The 17,471-nt window shown below is 43.8% G+C and overlaps 2 protein-coding genes across 3 annotated transcripts in view; one reads left to right on the top strand and one right to left on the bottom strand.

Annotated features, from left to right (window-relative positions):
* Positions 1-1,259: 1,259 nt before the first annotated feature.
* Positions 1,260-8,936, bottom strand: GID8 (GID complex subunit 8 homolog). The gene is made up of 5 exons (XM_064465390.1): positions 8,831-8,936; positions 7,492-7,621; positions 6,136-6,332; positions 5,449-5,646; positions 1,260-5,108 (listed from the first exon to the last, which is right to left on the bottom strand). The coding sequence occupies exons 2-5, from the start codon at positions 7,607-7,609 to the stop codon at positions 4,935-4,937; spliced, it is 687 nt and encodes a 228-aa protein (XP_064321460.1). The 5' UTR covers positions 7,610-7,621; positions 8,831-8,936; the 3' UTR covers positions 1,260-4,934.
* A 6,128-nt stretch (positions 8,937-15,064) lies between these two features.
* Positions 15,065-17,471, top strand: part of DIDO1 (death inducer-obliterator 1) — a 55,225-nt gene continuing 52,818 nt past the window's right edge. Inside the window, exon 1 of one of the 2 annotated variants that reach the window (XM_064465385.1) lies at positions 15,065-15,202. The gene's annotated coding sequence lies outside the window, so the exon portion shown is untranslated. Of the gene's footprint in view, positions 15,207-17,471 lie in introns of both variants that reach the window. The other variant, XM_064465386.1, reaches the window with a different exon arrangement.

Raw genomic sequence — 17,471 nt, 5'->3', positions numbered from 1 at the left:
TTGCTTCTCACCTAAGCAGCTAGTTTTACTGCCAAAAATAGCTGCAGTTAAAAAAACCAGCGTTTGAGTGTAACACCTATCACATGCACATAAATAAGTTCAAAAAGTAAAACCACAGACATTGTTCCTTTTCCGGCTGCATCATTTTCTAGAAGCAAACCTCCCACCGAGCCGATTAAATGGCAAATGGAGCTGCTGACTAAAGAAATAATCTTATGCAAGAACACAATCTCCTCTCGTTTTTCCTGTGTTCAGCTTAATCTGTCAAAAGATTAAACCAAACAAAAGATTATTGGGTTAATATTTGAGCTGACATTTACTATCGCTGAAGTTTATCCAGACAATGGTTGTATTATTTGAAGATTTTATAAAGTTAAGCACAGATCAAGACCAAATCCTGAAGGGGTGAGAAACAGGCGCACACATTCCATGAAGGACAATTGGTGCCTCCTGCAAGGACGCTCCAACGGTAGCCCGAAAGCTCCCTGCTACCCACGAGCAGTTTCGATACAACTTGCCCACAGCCTGAAGAAAATGCACGTGGTTTCTAATGCTAAATAATGCAACTTTGCAACATGCTGAAAAACGAGCCAATTATCAGAGAAGTTGACAAATAGAGACTGCTTTTAAGTGAACAGTAACCCCCGTGCAGAAGCTGATCCAGGCGGGTGCAAGGTAGCAGCACATTGCTGGAATCCTCATTTAACGCGAGGAGTGTGACAGGGACCGCGCAGGGCTTCCTGCGTCCGGGGTGCCCGGTCGCATCAATGTACAGCCCACCAGTACTCTGGCCCTTCTTGTCCTTATTATAATTACACGAAGGCAGGAGGGGAGAGGAAAAGAATAAAGTTTCTAGCACCTAGACGTGTCCACTGAGAAATACAAATCCTTTCGAGGGTGCTGCTCATAAGCTTTGCGTTTTGTCTCCGCACAGCTGAGCACATAAAGCAAGCCAGCTGATGAGCAGGGCTGGGGACACGGTTGCTCACGCAACAGCTATAAACCCTACTCGTCCCCTTTCTGTAAGAACTCTATAGCAGAAGCAAACGCTGACCGGTGACGTTGCTTCTGGATGGAAGCGAGAGAGATCTACCGTGCAGGTCAGAACCCGTCTCAACTCACTGTAGCCTGAAGGCAAATTTAGGGCAAAACATGGCTCCATATCCTTTCATATCTCAGAGGAAAGTATCTCAAGGATGCTTTCAGCTGCTGGTGGCAGCAGGACGCCCCGTTACCCGTGAAGATACGACACACAGGGATCACGCTCCAACTCAATTTAATAAGCTTCGTAACGAACTTGGACAGAAAGTGGTTTGAAATAAGTCGAGCAACACTCATCTACTAGTCAAGAGTTTTTTTTAAGTAATGCTTTTAAGCTTATACTCAAGCATACAAAGCATAAATTTTACAAATTAAAAACAATAAAATCATCCTAGAATAATGTAATGGCTTCCCCTATATGTACAAGGAGCGGAAAGGAGACAGAAATCTTTCCAGGTAATTTCACACATCTTAAATGCTACGTAAGTGCTCTCCACATTCATTTTCATTTTTCTTTTAGTGTGGGTGGCAGGAGCTGAAAGTGTTTCAATGAAATCATCTTAGAGAGAGAGAGGTACTTCACCTGGTTTCAAGCTGTATGTTTGCCTCTTCAAAAAGTCTTGAGAGGAAATGCTTTACTTAAAATTCTGCTCTTAGTTTCTGTGCAGCAGCCTCTGTTTTTCCAGCTATATAAAATTAAACAGTTCGGTGAGTATTTCTCAGAAAGTACCACCAGTACTTTATCTTCATGGAAACCCGTTATCCCCCACCCTTCACAAACGACTCCATTGTACAACAGAAGCAACCACAGTTTAGCTTAGATTTGACAGACAGAAAAGAAACATGGGAACAGCGAAGCCGACAGTTATTAGGGAGGTGTGGGTTTTGGAAAAGGAGAGAGTTGTAGCCTAATCAAAACACACTCGATACACAGCCTTTCTGCAGAGGCATATAAGAGAAAATATTTTACAACCCAACTTCTTCATGTCCATACCATTAATGAAAAAATCTTACTTGCTTTCAACAAAGGCAAGGCTGGGGGAGGAACGAGCGTAGTGTACCACGTTTAATTACCAGATTTGTTTGCCACCGTTGTGTTTGGAACAAATCTTCTTACAAAAGTTATTTTTGTATTGATCTAAATTAAGTGGAACAAAATATGTCTTTTAACAGTAAAGCAAACCGATCAAAGTGGCATTTAATAACATTTGTTAAAGTGGTTATCTAACAAAAATGGGTTAACAAAGTCCCATTCATTAGTAGTCACCAAATAAGACATTTCTCATGCATATGACAAAAGTTCATTCGTGTACTGAGAGGTCTGTTTACTGTGTACAATATTTCCATAAATTATAATATGTTTCACAGCCCCTACCATTCAAGAATATTTCAAACAGATTATATATTATATTTGTATATGCAAACTATTTTATATACACTAATATAAAGATCCTTAGAAGTACCATTATCACTACCTTTACGCTTTCTCTAAAATGCATAGCTTTCCAATATTTTCTTGCAGTTACCAAAAACTTTACAGATTAAAGCTGCTTATCAATGTGGCATGTTCATAAAAACAAAGTGAAATATTTCTATACTAATTTTGTATTAAACCCCTTAAAAAACATGTTTATTTTTTAATGGAAAAAAAAAGAAGCTAGTGAAAATTCAAGTAGCCTATGCTCAATCGTTACCCAAATACTATATGAAATTAACGTAGCATTCTAGAAGTACAGTGAACTTCTCGACCAGGACTGTAATACTGCATTTCTCATGGAGAAAAATGCTAGTCATGCCACAAAAACGCACCACTTTCCACTTTATCCGGGAGAAGCTTTAGATGAGATTTAACAACACAAGTGTCAGAACAGAGGAAAAGCTGATCAGTTATATATGAAGAAATTAGAGCTATTCCAGTTTTGTTTCTGCAGTTTGTTATTAAACAAAGTTACATTAACCATACAGTTTCTCACAAACTAAAAGTTATACATGGTTTTCAGACATCAGCCGACTGGAAAAAGAAATAAAAATTAACAAGAAAAACAAAACAACAGAAAAAGACCCAAAACCAAACAAAAAATTACAACCCACAACTGTTAAAAGTTTGGTTTTAGAATAACCAGCCTGGGTGAAGGAAAGCCAGACCGCTGTTGTAGTCAGGGGGCTACTGATAACTTGTTATGTATAAACTTGAAGACCTCCATACCACAAATGCCTCAAAGTGGAGAACAGAACAATCAGTAATAAATGAGAACAAATCATTTCATTATATCCATCATCTAGCTTAACCTTGGCGCTCTGCATCTCTAACAGCTGCTCAACAAACAACGGTTTCCCCCCACAAAAAATAGCTACACAAGTAAACAGTGTTCACAGTAATGCAATCAGTAACAGGTTTTGTTAGTTTCCGTAAGTCAGGTGTATCTGCAAAGCTTTATACAGTTTAATGCGTAAGTATTCCAGTAAAATTAAGTGAAAACTAAGTTTCATTCTACAGGGTAATATCTACCATACAAGACTAGATTATGTACAGTATGGGACCGGTGTGACAACTGCCAGTGTCTCATGATGTTAAGCTATTTCACCCATCAGCTTGGTCTTTGTCCAGCAAAACTGTAATAACTTGATATACGGACCTAAAAATCTAGAGGTCGATTTGGCAAGATTAGTGCTTACTCCCACTGGCTACATACCAGTGTACGGTGCTGCAAAACTGAGTCGACCAGAACATCCCATACCCAGAAGATTACAATTTTTTGACTTGAAAGTCTGGACTTCACATGTAGAACATTTAACCTATAACCCTACCTGGAGTGAGGACAGCCAGTAAACAAATACAGGTGAAGATGAACTACATCTCTTCAGAAAGGTATGGAAGAATTGAGAAAATGGAAATTTCTGGTTTTAGACAGCCCGGCTCTGCTCAGCTCAGGGCATAAAAACAGCCCAAGTAGACTCTAAAATTACAGTTCTTATTCAGCAAGCATAAAGGCAGATCCTGCACAAGATGATGTATCAGAGGCTTCAACAAGTATCTCTCCCCCCCACTAAATTTCCTAACACAAGCATGTCTTTCAGCTTACAAACATCCAACGGCCTTCAAAACCTCGGCAGAATCACTGCAGAGTCTACAGCTACAAGTTCAATACAGGGGGGAAAGGCCCCGTTACAAAACCCCTCAAATGCCTCTGGGGGCCATTTTGGTCATTCCTGAAAATTAAGGAAAATAAAAAACAAAACAAAACTTATTTCCAGCAATACTCCTCCTGAAAAGATGGGTCACTGATCTGTTATGAACATAGCTCTCACCATATAAAGCACCAAAAAGTCAGAAACAAGAAAGCAAAAAAAAGTCCTTAAATTATGATTTACAAGTTTGTACACTATTTCCTAAGCAAAAGGTTGACCTTACTGCAAAGTTTATAGATGAAAACTTGACCGGTTACTTTTAAGGGGAATGTATATCTGGCTATAACTTAAAGGTAGAAAATATTCACTGTTCTATATACACATTTCAAACAGGAGACAGTTAAACTTAACTGAATAGTTGCCAATATAACTCCGTATTAACTCACTGGCCACTAAACTAGGCATCAGTAGCCAATTAGAAAGCTTGAGCTCTGTACTTTTAAAAATGCTATTTTTCCTGTCTTGTTTAATTGTTTTTTAAAAATGAATTATAGTGCATAGCCTAAGTCAGACTTTCAAAGAGATACAGCGCCTTTCAATGCAGTTTTTGCAGCATTTAAAAGGGACTTTTCTCCCTTCAAATTAGATGTTCATTGAAAAATCTGAATTGAGTGCTGTACTGTAGTAAAAATATTTCAGTCACAGACTGATATAAATGTATACTGTGCAGTACTAAGATTGTTTGATGTCCATCTGCACACATTTTACTTGGGTTCTTCAATCGTCCCCTTGCTGAGGTCTGTCATTTTGGGATATTTCACTTTCTTCTGGTCCAGCTCATTCTGAGCCCACAGTAGTAGTTTCAGTAATTTTGCCAACTTGGGTGTTGATTCACGATTTTCATAATCTAGAACAGCTTGATTAACCTCACTCCACACCTGGAAAAGAAACACTGGAGTTCAGTAATAGTTTTCCTACTATTAACACTGCTAATGTCACACGGACATTGAAAAGATCACACCTAGTGCGCCAATTCCTCAGAACATGGTCAGGACAAAGCTCCATAAACTACAAGACTGGAGGAAACAGGGAAGAGAGCCAAGTAGTTGAACACATTAACACCTTTTTTTTTTTTTTTTTTTTTTGAATCTTGCTTCAGATACTCCTGTTCTTTTGCATACCACCATATACTTTTTTTCTAAACATTTAAAAAATATTTGGGTACCATTTTCACCACATATGAATACACGACATCAATTTCCTTTGAGAAAGCACTACCTTTTGTCGCTGCATCATGTTAAGCAAGTCTCCAAATGGTGATTCTTCGGGATTATCAAAGGCAAGCAAAGCCAGCGTACGCTCCATTTCCGTCAGGCATTCCCTGCTCTCCTCGCCTTGTTCTGCTAATTGGGTCTGAGCAAATTCCAGAGCTGCTTCTGTCTCACGCTGCCGAATCAGTTCAATCAAATGCTGCTGCTACATACAAAAGACACAGCAATATTAGCTAAACAAATTAGCAAATCTTCAGTATTCCCAGACTGTAATCTTCAGACATTAGTGCGTAATTTGAGACAAACACTAATCCATAATTTGACAGTTTGAGGTCAATTCTTCTCAATGGGTGAGACAAGGAACAGCAGACTTGTCTACAAAATCTACTGAAAATGGTAACCCGATGCTTTTGCGTAACGGTTTCTGAAAAGATGTGTTACTGAAGGAACCACTAGAAATTCAGACCACAGGCCACTGCTGCTGTCCTAAGTTTTCACATGACTAGTTGTATATGACCGTTCCTGCACCATGCTACAAAGTTTCCAGTTGCTACAAAATGATGCCAAGATCAAACACTTGAAGTTGCATCCATGTTCAGTCACAAACCTCCCACCATACTCCTAAAATCTGCACTGCTTTTTCAGCCCCTCAGCAACCTCTAAAAGAAAGGAAAAGCTTGCCACCTGTCCTTACCTGCAAATGAAAGTAAAGGTATCTGTTTGTATCCAACAATTCTGGATGGAGGCTGTTTATTAACGCAATGGCTTCTTGAATCTGTCCTTTCAATATCATTTCTCGAATTTTTATTCTTTCATCGAGAGTCTCTAAATCAACACTGGGTTCAATTCCAGACTCCATTCGAAACTTCTCTGCTGCTTCTTTAAAGCCCTCTGAAATAGAAACATTTTACTTATAAAATATATTTTATGAAACACTTCAAACAGAAAAAAAAATAATCAGCCTAAGAAGATTTGAGTGTTGCTTGTGCATTTTGGCGGTTTAAAGATTAAGTGTGAACTTCTGAAAAATTCTTATCTATTTAAATAGGTGTTTATCCAACAGGCTTCTAACAGTACATGCTATATTCATTCCTAACTGAAGTGCCCTCATTCTCTAAGGATGCCTGCAACTCAGAGTCTGACACACCTCTTAACCTCAAAGCTTGTTTTATACTTAGAGCAGTGTACTTAGTACAAAATGGGATTTTCAAAATCACATTTTCAAAATTTGGGTGGTTTTGCTTCTCCCTCCAGCCCCCAAATCCATTTACACACACCCAGCAGTTTTACTGAGAAGAAAATGAAAATGAATTTTGCTTTCTCGTACTATTTATAAGTTGTAACATTTTAAATCCTAAATCATGCTTCCATACACGCAAAAATTATTTATGTCACGAGGATGCTCTTCCTTTATCCCAGAGGCTTCACCTACACACCAATGTAAACAGGGGTGTAGATCGGATACAGGTGCCTCCGCCCTAGTCTAGCTTACTGTGATGGTATGCACCATAATTACTAGGGACAATTTCGAAGGGGTTTTGATTGTTCTAAGTATTAAGTTAGGCTATATGCTGAAGGGGTTAATATTTTTGGTCTCAAACTATGTTGATGACAGTGCCCTTTTAAAGTTTGTCTTTCTAGCCAGTCAAAACTCGCTGCAGTAGTTGTTCTGTGCAGCTTTCAGAGTGCCATTTAACAACGGCAACGTATCTTGAACTCTGTTTTAATGGCACAAAAAAGGACATCTGAAAGAACCGGGTCGTCTGTGTTAACAGCATTTCAGAAAATACTTTATTTTCTGTACCTTTTAGCAGAAGAGTTAAGGTTAATAAATGTCCCTTCTACTGCACCATAACTGCTCAGTCTCTGAATCTGCCAGTTTCCACTTAAGAGCAGTTGTACATTGCTAAGAGAAGCCAATAGCGATCACTGAATATTTAAAGCCCTCAATTTCACTCCATCTAGTAGCATATTCTAGCCAAAACTGTCTGTCTTGGTAAAATAAGCGACACACATTTAAGAGCCTCCCAACATTACTACCCATTTTTACCTGTAACAAGGTAGTTCATGATAAGGCGGTTCATGTCTGCTCTCTGGATATGCAAGTTATTAAGTTTTTCCATCCATTCATCTTTCGTGATTTCATCAGGTTTTTCTGCATAACTCATCCTGGACTCTTACTACAAGATAAGAAAAGCATTTCATTTAACACGATCAAAAAGACATACGTTTAATGTGCATAAGCACTGTGTTACTACCATCTTTATATCTTCTTCATGAGATCTTTTAAATTAACAGTCCAAGAGAGACCCTTTCATCTCAAACCACAATTTTACGTTTTTCTCCTCCTTGTTCCTGCACTCCTTCACATCTACCAGTCTCAAAGGCTGCTTTCATCAATCGTCAGAATAAAATATTCAAGTACCACCTTCTTGTACTTACTCTTAAATCCACCCCAAACAAACCTTGTTTACAAGCGACACAGGACACACAGCATCACAGTGTGAAACAAGTGAATCGAGGAGTCTGACAGACAGCCAGAAAAACTGTAATAAACCTTTAAAGCAAAGCCTACATAAGCAACATTTGCTTTAGAATTTCCACCAAAACTTAGACAGACCAGCTACATATATTGCATAGCTACAAAACCCTACATGATACGTTATCCGATGTAGAACCAAAAGGCTTACACTAGCTTAGCTTTGCTGTCCCCAGAAGTACTCCTGTCAACACTACTAAAACGTTATCTCCTAGGATTTTTCTCGGCTATATTTTTTTTTCAGACTTGGAAGCAAAGCGCGTTGCTAAAACTTAAGCCGGCATTTAATCATTTCTACCTTCAAGCCACGATCGCAGGGGCAGCGAAAGGGGGAGGAGACGGCAACAACAACAGCAACAGGCGCCGCCACCCCTCTCGGGCAGGCACGAGCGGCAGCCCGCCGCCTCGCCACCGGCCCACTTCCAACAGGTTTCTTCTAACTCTGACCTACCGCCAAAGCCACACGGACGGCGGGGAGGCCGGACAGCGGAGCGGGACCGGCCCAGGGCCGCTCGCGCCCCAACCCCGCGCTCTCGCCGCTCCCAACCAGGCGGCAGGGGAACAGGGCTCCCGCCGCAACGGGCTGCGCCGGCCCGAGACCCCCGCCCGCCGAGGCACTCCGACCTTCCCCCGCCGCCGGCCCCGGCCCGCCGCGACGCTGCCCGCGGGCCGGCCCTCCCCGAGGCCCGGGCCGCCGAAGCGCTCGGCGCCGCTCGGCACAGGCCCAGCGCCCCCCCCCGCCCCCGCCGCCCGCAGCGGTGGAGAGCCGGCCGCCCTGCCGGGCCGCGGGAAGGGCCCCGCCGGCCCCCAGTCCCCGAGGGAAGGCGCAGACCCCCGGGTGCCATCTTACCGAGCGCACGGCCGTGCCGGCTCCGACGCAGGAACGCAGGCCCCTCCGCCGCCTCCGCCAGGCCGCGGCCGCCCGATCTCGCGAGAGCCCTCCGCTCGGCCAATCAGCGCCCGGAGAGGGGCGAGAACACGCAACCATAGAGTCGGCCCTCGGGACAGAGCGTATGTCTGCCCCTGGAGATATGTCACTCCGGCGGGGTGTCGGTACCATAGAGACGGCCCGGGTTGGGGGCGCCTTGGAGGTTGGGCCCGATCCTGGCACGAAAAGATGGCCGCTGCGCCGCCTCCGGGGCGGCAGCGCTCAGCCGGGCGCCGAGCGGGGCCGAGGGCTGGGTCTCGTCCCTTCCCCGTCGCTCCCTCGGCGCCGCTTTGGCCGCAAGGCCTGCGCTGGCTCCGCCATGGTGCCGCCGTCTCGGCCCGGAGCTCCCGCAGCTCTGCGGCTCCTCTCCCTCCCTGACGCTGTGTTAACGGCTGAGGTGACAGCAATGGCGCTCCTTGGGAGAGGGACGCCAGCCCTGGCGGTGACAGCCGAAGTGGGAGTTGGCTGATGGTCGCCGCTCCGGTGCGGCGTGTGCAGCCACCGCGGTGCGAGGGTGTGACCGCTCCCGCACGGCCGTAGCGGGGTGCACAGCGGCGGCCGCGTCCGGGAGCTGTGCTCGGCGAGGGTCGGCCGTTCGCGGCCCCACTGCTGCCCACAGAGCTGGCCCGGCCGTGCCGCCGGGATAACGAAGGGGGGAAGCGTCTGCGATAGGGCACAGCGCGGTGTATTCATGTACAGTTCCACCAGTTCCCACCTCTGTCGATACCTGGGCTGTGAACGGCTGGGGCTGAGGGCTCTGATCTGTGATCTCTGTCAAAATTTGTATCGGCTGCTGAGGAGGGTTAATAAACTCACCGTGGCTAGATCCAGTGGGGGGGGGTGAGTCAAAGCGCTCTGCAGAAAAGCCAAGCCAAGACTTCAGTTTGTATATTCAAATGGAGAGCGGGCTTCACAGGTACTTCTGTGGGTGAAATGCTGCTCAGAAAAATGTAATTTCACTTACACAGACTGGGAACATGGATACAATTACTGATTTTGCACTCTTGTTGTAACTGCAATAAAGCTCAGCCTTCAAAACACACTTTCATTACAAATGTCTCTATGTTGAAACTGAGAAAATCTGCAGTGTAATCAATATTTTATTATTTTCACTTACTTCCCCAAACAAACCTCCAAGTTTATAAACAACGCAGAGTTTTGGACAAAGAGCTTCCAATATTTAGTAGTACATCCCATTAGTTGTTAGCAACATGACGAAGAAAGCTACTGTGTGACAAGTGTTCCTATTGACTGGAGAGGGCTTTTCCTCAGGGTTTAATCTAAAAACTAATCCTAATGAATTTGACTCATTGAGAAACACCAGCGTTCAGGCTCTATTTCTGAACCGGCAGGCTTGTAAATCTCTCTTTGGTTTAGCTGTCCCGTCTGGTTCCTGTCAGCTCCTCCCCAAAAGGTGGAGTTTCTCAGGAGACGTCCATAAAGACGCCGAGAGGGGGAAGGTGGCTCTCTCCGAGAGGGCTTCCTGGCTCTTCTGTAGAGGGAAGCGCACCCCGAGCAGAGAGGAGGCAACAGAGTGTAGTTCATACCACAGTTGCTGGTTACAGGTAAAGAGTCGGTGTAATTGCTTTCTAATAAGTAGAATAATATATTAAATCAGTAAGCCAGGAATGGGTGAGCTGCAGTTTGGCCGCACGCTGACCACAGGTGTGGTGCTGACACCTGTTTTTTTTCACAGGTTGGGATGTTCAACCAACTGCAACAGAAATTTCCCTTTACCCCTTTATTGTCCCTGAGCTAAAGAAAAGTAAAAATGGATTAAAAGTGCAGCCCCTGAGTTGTGGTTTTCCTTGTCATGATAAATAGTTTGGATTTGTTTGGGTTTTTTTTTAAAGTATTTTTAGGGGTTGACATTTTTTCTAACTGTAATGCTAAGAAGTTTGTAATCTTCCTGTGCAGAATATCACAGCCTGCTGCATTCCCCTCCCTTTTTCTTTCATGTGCTTTCCCTAGCTCTTTGAAGTTTCTGGTAACGTCAAACCTTCTTTGAAACTGAGCTTTCATTTGAGAGAAGAGCTTTTATAACCACTTTAGTTGCAACAAACACACTTTGAGTGTTACGATTGAAGTGTTTTCTTACTGAGTCTGGAAAAAAAGGTGACTTTCTAATGCATTAATTGTTTTTATTTGATAATAATACAAAGTAGTACTACTTGTAGTGACACATTTTTTGATGGCATTAGCCCCACGTGATAAAATCTGAAGTATATAAAAAAGTTCTAAAACTAATCTTTAGCTTGATGCAGGCCTTTTCCCCCACTAGTATTCTGGGTGCAATGAACGCTCTGCATGTTTGGGGTTTGAGCAGAGTCTTGAGTAACAGATGACACATATTTTATACTAACTCCTGATACAAATCTGCCTAGTCACCTTCTGTACTCCTATTTTTAACTTTTATCTCCCCGAATAAAACATTTAATCATCTCACATGTAATACCTGCTGCTGTCTTTAGTGAAGAGAAACGCTTATGTTCCCTGGGCTTCATAGCCTGGAATACTCAAGGATTTGGAAAGAGCAAACTTGCATGGCTTTTCTTTGTTAAAACTCACAGAATTAAGAAGGGAGTAGGAAGACACAATGCTCTGCAGCAATTCAGGGCAAAAAGCTTCCTACGTCATTCCTTCTTTTCCTAGCACTAGAGCCTAACTTCTGTTAAAAACCCTCACATTGTCTCCAAAGTTGGAATGAAACCTTTCACTTATTACTCAGGAAAAACCTTGCAGGACACTTCTGTGACTAAAGTTGGATTAAAAGGCACAGACACTACTTTGCTCTCAAGATACTATGTCGTGGCTTCAATCTGCCACAGTCCTACAAGAACCTTGCAGTACTAGCATGGAAAGCTGGATTTCTGGGCAAGGCTACAAAATTGAGATTAAAAGAAACATATATTAACTGTAATTCAGTGCAGTTTATAGAATTTTTACATTAATTAGGATTTGATTAATCCTAATCTCAGAGAGGCATTTTGATGTCTGATATCTGGAGTTGAATGGATCCCAAACCAAAGTCGCTAATTCCTGGAGAAGTGTAAAAAAAAAAAAAAAAAAATCCCTGAAAAAAGGTATATTTTGAGGGAGGTGGGGAGAAGGGGAGAGTTTACCTAGAACTGGTGGGGGGAATCTGTAAATTTCTGTCAGGTGGTAGGGAAGGGGATTGCTTTATTTATGTGAATATGATTAACCCTCAGTAAAGTATTTCTCTGTGTTCATCTATGCTTTATGTGAAATGAAGTATCAGGGGCCTTGGAGAATCAAGGACCCAGAAGACGTACTACCTTGACACCTGACTTATCTATTTTGAGTGATGTGCTGAATCCCAAGGACAGAGGTCTTTTTTGACACACACACACACACACACACACACAAAATAGGTAAAGATGGAGCACAGACAACAGAAATTTGTTTCTTCTGACCTAAAATGATTAATTATCTGTTAAAAAAAAACAAAAAAAAAAAAAACCCAAAAACAAAACAATGCTAGAGATGGAGGAGGGAAGAGAACTCATCCCTGCTCTTTTCATGGGTTAACTCTGTCTCTAGTTTTTACCTGGCTGCTGAAATTGGCTCACCAGCACATTCATTGAGGAAAAACTGAGAGAAGGGGTGAACATAAAGTACTTTATTTAAGGGCTTTGCATCTTCAAATACTAGAAAAGGTTGCTGTCTTGGTGAAGGGAAAGGTGGGTGAGAGCAGAAGTGGAACCCCATCTCTGTGTAACACAAAGATGATGCCTTAGTACCTACCACAAGTAGTACTTTTATGGGTCACACCTAAGGACCTGTGAGACACTACAAATATGAGTAAGGCCAATTTGTAGATGCCCAAAGTTTAAAAAAGAATAATTAGGGAAACCCAATGGATAAACAAATAAAGATGCATCAGCTGCAGATGACAGTCTCAGTGTACTGACCGCTTAATAGCGGAAAAGGTTTTGGAAATTAGTGGAAAAAAGTTTTAAGGAGAGTAGTGCTAGGGGAATTTGTAGTTATCTCAGGATAAGCTTCTCTGGTGTTTAAGAAGAAGAGATAGATAAGGTGCTTATTAAACTGTTTTAGAAGCTGATTGACAGTCATTAATCTCTGCTAGGATTTCCCAGCAGTGTTTTCAGTTCAAACACTTTAGAAACTATCATCATGTTGTATGAGAGGAGGCCTAAACCAAAATAAAACTCCCATTATAAAGATCACCAGAAAAGCTCCTGCTTCCTGCCAGGACAGTGCAGATTCAGACCAGTAACCCAGGAGTAAATTTCCCAAATTAAAGGAAATTAGGCTCTAACAAGAAAAGCATTAGGATGGGAAGGGAATGAGGCAGGGAAAGAATAGAGGTGCTGATGTGCCATTTAAATGAAGGTGACACAGGTGTTCAGTCGGCAAAGGCAGATGCTCTGACCTGAGCTTTAAAACAAAGATGTAGGGGTGTTTGTGGATTGAAAGTGTAATGTGATGGTATTCACTGGGTGTGCACAGTGAACCAGTATTATGTTAGGATGGTGTAAGCCTGTTTCATGGCTGGATCCACTATTGCAGGCAACCCCTGTTCACTGTTGGTGTGCAATTCCTTGTTTTGCATGGTCCCTTTCCCTTGGTGTGCAATTCCTGGGTTTGAGCACTCCCAAGATGCTGATTTTGTCTATTAACAACATGTTATTAGCTTTTCCCAGGGCATAAATCACACTGCAGCTTGATCTACCAAATCATAAGGTATTTTCCCTTTATGTGCCTCTCATTTGTTGTAGCTCTGTAGCTGCAGAACAAAAATTAAACTTATGTCTGTCTTTCATTATGGTCTCTTGTACTTTTGCACAGGAATCTGTTGGGGTTTTTTTACCTCTCGGTGTTCCTGTGTGAAGTAAGTATTAATACTGCCCAGTTTTACAGGTGGAGAAAGAGGCAGACTCTGCTATCAGACAAAAAAGCTAATAGTTGCTTTTCCAACATCATCCTGAGCTTCTACCACCAGAATTCTTGTATACAGAATATAGGCTTCTAAAAGATGTAACGAAATTACTCGATAGAATCCTGTAATTCTATAGAATTAATGCTAAGTATGTTTTTATGTTTCCTCATGTTTTAATTCCTTAATCTGTCTTAGTAAATGCTGCACCTGTCTAGAACCCAACTGAAAACAATGTTGATAACATTGTGAGGAAAAATGTGCAGGACCAGGGTCAATCAAAGAGCCAAACTTCACACCTCCAACTGCCTAAAAGGCTCTTCAGGTGCCCAGGTCAGGAGTGTCTGCATGGAGGCTGCACACCTTGGATGTCCCATTGATTGTGAGATGTAGGTGTTCCAGCTTGCTAATATCACAAGTGCTGACAGCAGGAACAAAACATGCAAATTGGAGTTAACTCTCCGTAACTATTTATAGCAGCTTGCATCCCAGAGAGATTTTTGAGTAGCCTAACCATTTTTAAAGGGTGTTTACTGGGAAGCCTCCATGCGGTGGATGAGTGAATGCTTCCCTTTCACAGCTCTCCATAACCTGGATGCAGAGGAAATTACTGCAGCAATTGCTCTTTGGTTTCCTAAACCAGATGGAGTAGAATAGGAAAAACAAAACCCTAATGGAATAAGCACAGGTGGGGAGTGCAGCTGATGTGAGCAGTTCGCTCTGCAAACAGCAGACAAGCTCCTCTTGCCGTGTCAATCCTGTGACAAAGCAGTGCTTGTCCTGTGAGAGAAGTCACTGTAAGCGACACAGTATTGAGCAGTGATACTGTGCAGTTTTGCTCTGGGACTTGCAACCTCACAAATAATGAATAAAACTGCAGTTCCTGTGAGGTAAGATCACCCCGCATTTTTGATAAAAACGGGAGCAGGCGTTGTTGATCCCACAAAACTCCCCTGCAGAGGAAGCCCTGAAGGTGAGCCGGGCGACCCGCCTCCCGTTTTCCTCAGCGTGTGGCGGCCTCCAGCCGAAGGCATGGGGGTTCCGCGGGCAGCCGCGCCGGTACGGCTGTGTGGGGAACGGCTCGGGCCGGAGGAGGACGGCGGAGCACCGCCTCACCGCGGGCGACCGGCCGGTACCGCGCCTTTCCCGCCCAGCGCCCCGCCGGGAGGCGGAGCCAACGGCCAGCCCAAGTCCTCCGCGAGCCGTGCGCAAAGGTAACGCTCTAGGCTTGCCGTTGGTCGCCCAGTCCGTCTCTATGGTAGCGGGGGAGGAGCGTCCCCGCCCAGCGCTCCGGAGCGGTTGCGAGGAGGAAATGGCGGCTGGGCTCGGCTGAGTCCCGCGGCGGCGGCGGCGAGATCCCCGCACCCCTCCCCGCGGTGAGTGAGGGGGGGCAGCCGGAGAAGTACCGGGGCGGGAGGAGAAAGGGAGCGGGGCCGCCGTTGCGGCGGAGGGATCGCGGAAAAGGGGCGGCCGCCTCCTCCGGCCTGGACGCCTTTGGGCTCGACTAGAAAATGGAGGCGGGCGGGTGGTGCGGGTCGGGGCGGCCGGAGGGACCCCGGGGCAGCGGGCGGGGGGCCGGGCCGGGGCGGACGGCGCGGCCTGTTTCCAGGGGACCGCCGGTGCGGCTGCAGGGCGCGGGCACGCCGGAGGCCTGGCCCCGTTCCAGAGGAGGTCGGCGACTCAATGCGGGGGCCCCGGAGGAAGCTCAGAGCCGCCGCCCCGTAATCTCATACCGTGGTTGGGCCGGAGCGGAGAGGACGCCCTCCCCGGGCGGAGCGGAGCGGGCTAGAAGGCGGGCTCCTCCATGTTGGGGGGGGGAAGGAGAGGACGGTTGTGCTCGGAGGCGATCGACGTCATAACCAAGCTGACGCCGGCAAGCTTCTCCGTGACGTCACGACCGACTTTAACCGCCTTTCTCGCTCAGTCTCACCGTTGCCCTAGTACCGGAGGAGGGGTTCGCCGCCGCGGCCCCACGGGGGCTGGGTGCGGGGGTAGCGCCCTTGGTCGGGGCGGGCCTCGTCGCCGCTGGGGGCTCCAGAAACCCAGCCGAAAGCTCGTTCCGGGGCTGGGGCTCTTCGGAGGGTGGGATTAAAATTTAACTTGCCTCTGAGGTGACGTTTATTTTCTCTGGGAGATGCAGGTGATCTCCTTATTGGTGAGTTACACAAGAAGAGTTTAACTTTATCATGTTCTGGTGACTTTCTTCTGGGAAAAAGAGGAGGGGTTGGGTTTTTAGACAGTGGTAATTGTTGGCTGACTTTAAATATTCAGTAAATTCCCTGTTAATAACTATTCCTCATCCCTTGCACTAATGTACTTAAATACTGTCTCTTGGAGGTGGTAGTTCCGAGTATTTGGCTTGCAAAAGCCATTATTTGATGGTGACCAAATTTTCGTTCATACAGTTAAGTAGTTTTCAGTTTATGCCTCCAAGTGATAGCTACATTTTAGTAGCAGAATAAGAAAATCTTACCATTTTAGCTTGTCATTTTTAACTTGGAAAGAACGTTGCTATCTCTTTAACGTGTTACAAAATGTATGTGTGTTACACTCTCCCTGCTGTTTGTATGCCAGTCATTCAAAACAGTGTAACATGCTGTTTTCCTTGCATGGGCTTTTATGTTTTCCTTCTAGGAACTTCAGGGAGACAAAAAATGCTGGTTCCTTTTATTTAACTCAAAAGGATGTATATAGCATTCCTAATCTCCCTGGTTAATTTTTTTTTTCTTGGATAATCTGTGTGAAATTTTTTGCAGAAATAGTCCTTTTGAATACTTAGTCATCACAGCCTTGTTTAAGTAAATTATTTGGGAGCTGATATTCAACTATATTTTTCTTTATTTTATAAGGGCTTTTTCACTGTTTGCTCTTTTGTCTTTCTGTTTTATACGGTTTTAAGTAGTAATTTTAATTGATTTAGCTTCAACTGTCTTTTAGCTACTTCTATAAACAAAATTTAGTAGCTATTCGAGCAATTTAATTGCTGGTCAATGAAAAATGATAATGTGTAGTTACTGTACAAGTATAGCATATACTGTGTTAATTGTAATAGATATTTTGGGTTCCGCTCCACTTTTATATATGTCAGCTGCTTGTTATCATTCTTTGACATTTGAAACTTTCTATAGGAATAAATATAGAAGTACACTCAAAATAGCTGTACAGTTAGGCCTTACATTTTTTTCCTTTGATTGTTCCAGAAACGTATTGCACATAAAGGTATTTTAGTGCACTTTAGTGGAAGAATAAAGGCTCATGTTAGCTGCCAGCCTACTTTGAGACCGCATGACTCCAGTGATTTGCAAATTGAATAATTGTTGATTTCAAGACTAGCGGTTAAATAATGTTTTTTTACAAAGTTTGTTGCTTTGTAAGGGCTATTTTAGTTTATTTCTATTGGTATGCAAATTAAGTTTTTGCTCTGCTGTGAATCTAACTACAAAATATTTATAGATTTTAAAACTGTTCAAATATCAAATAATACATGTAATTCACACAGTGCTTCAGAGGGTGCTTTTCATATAACTGAGATGTCTTTTGAGTTTAAAAAAAAAAACAGCCAAAACCCCCTGAAACTCCCCAAAGCAATGCTAATAGAATTGTATGAGTCCAGAATAGTAAATAAAACTGAATAAATATTTTTCA

This window comes from Phalacrocorax carbo, chromosome 14 (genome assembly GCF_963921805.1).
Source record: "Phalacrocorax carbo chromosome 14, bPhaCar2.1, whole genome shotgun sequence".
NCBI lineage: Eukaryota > Metazoa > Chordata > Aves > Suliformes > Phalacrocoracidae > Phalacrocorax > Phalacrocorax carbo.
Note: the sequence above shows the minus strand (reverse complement) of the source record. Positions and strands in the feature narration are given on the sequence as shown.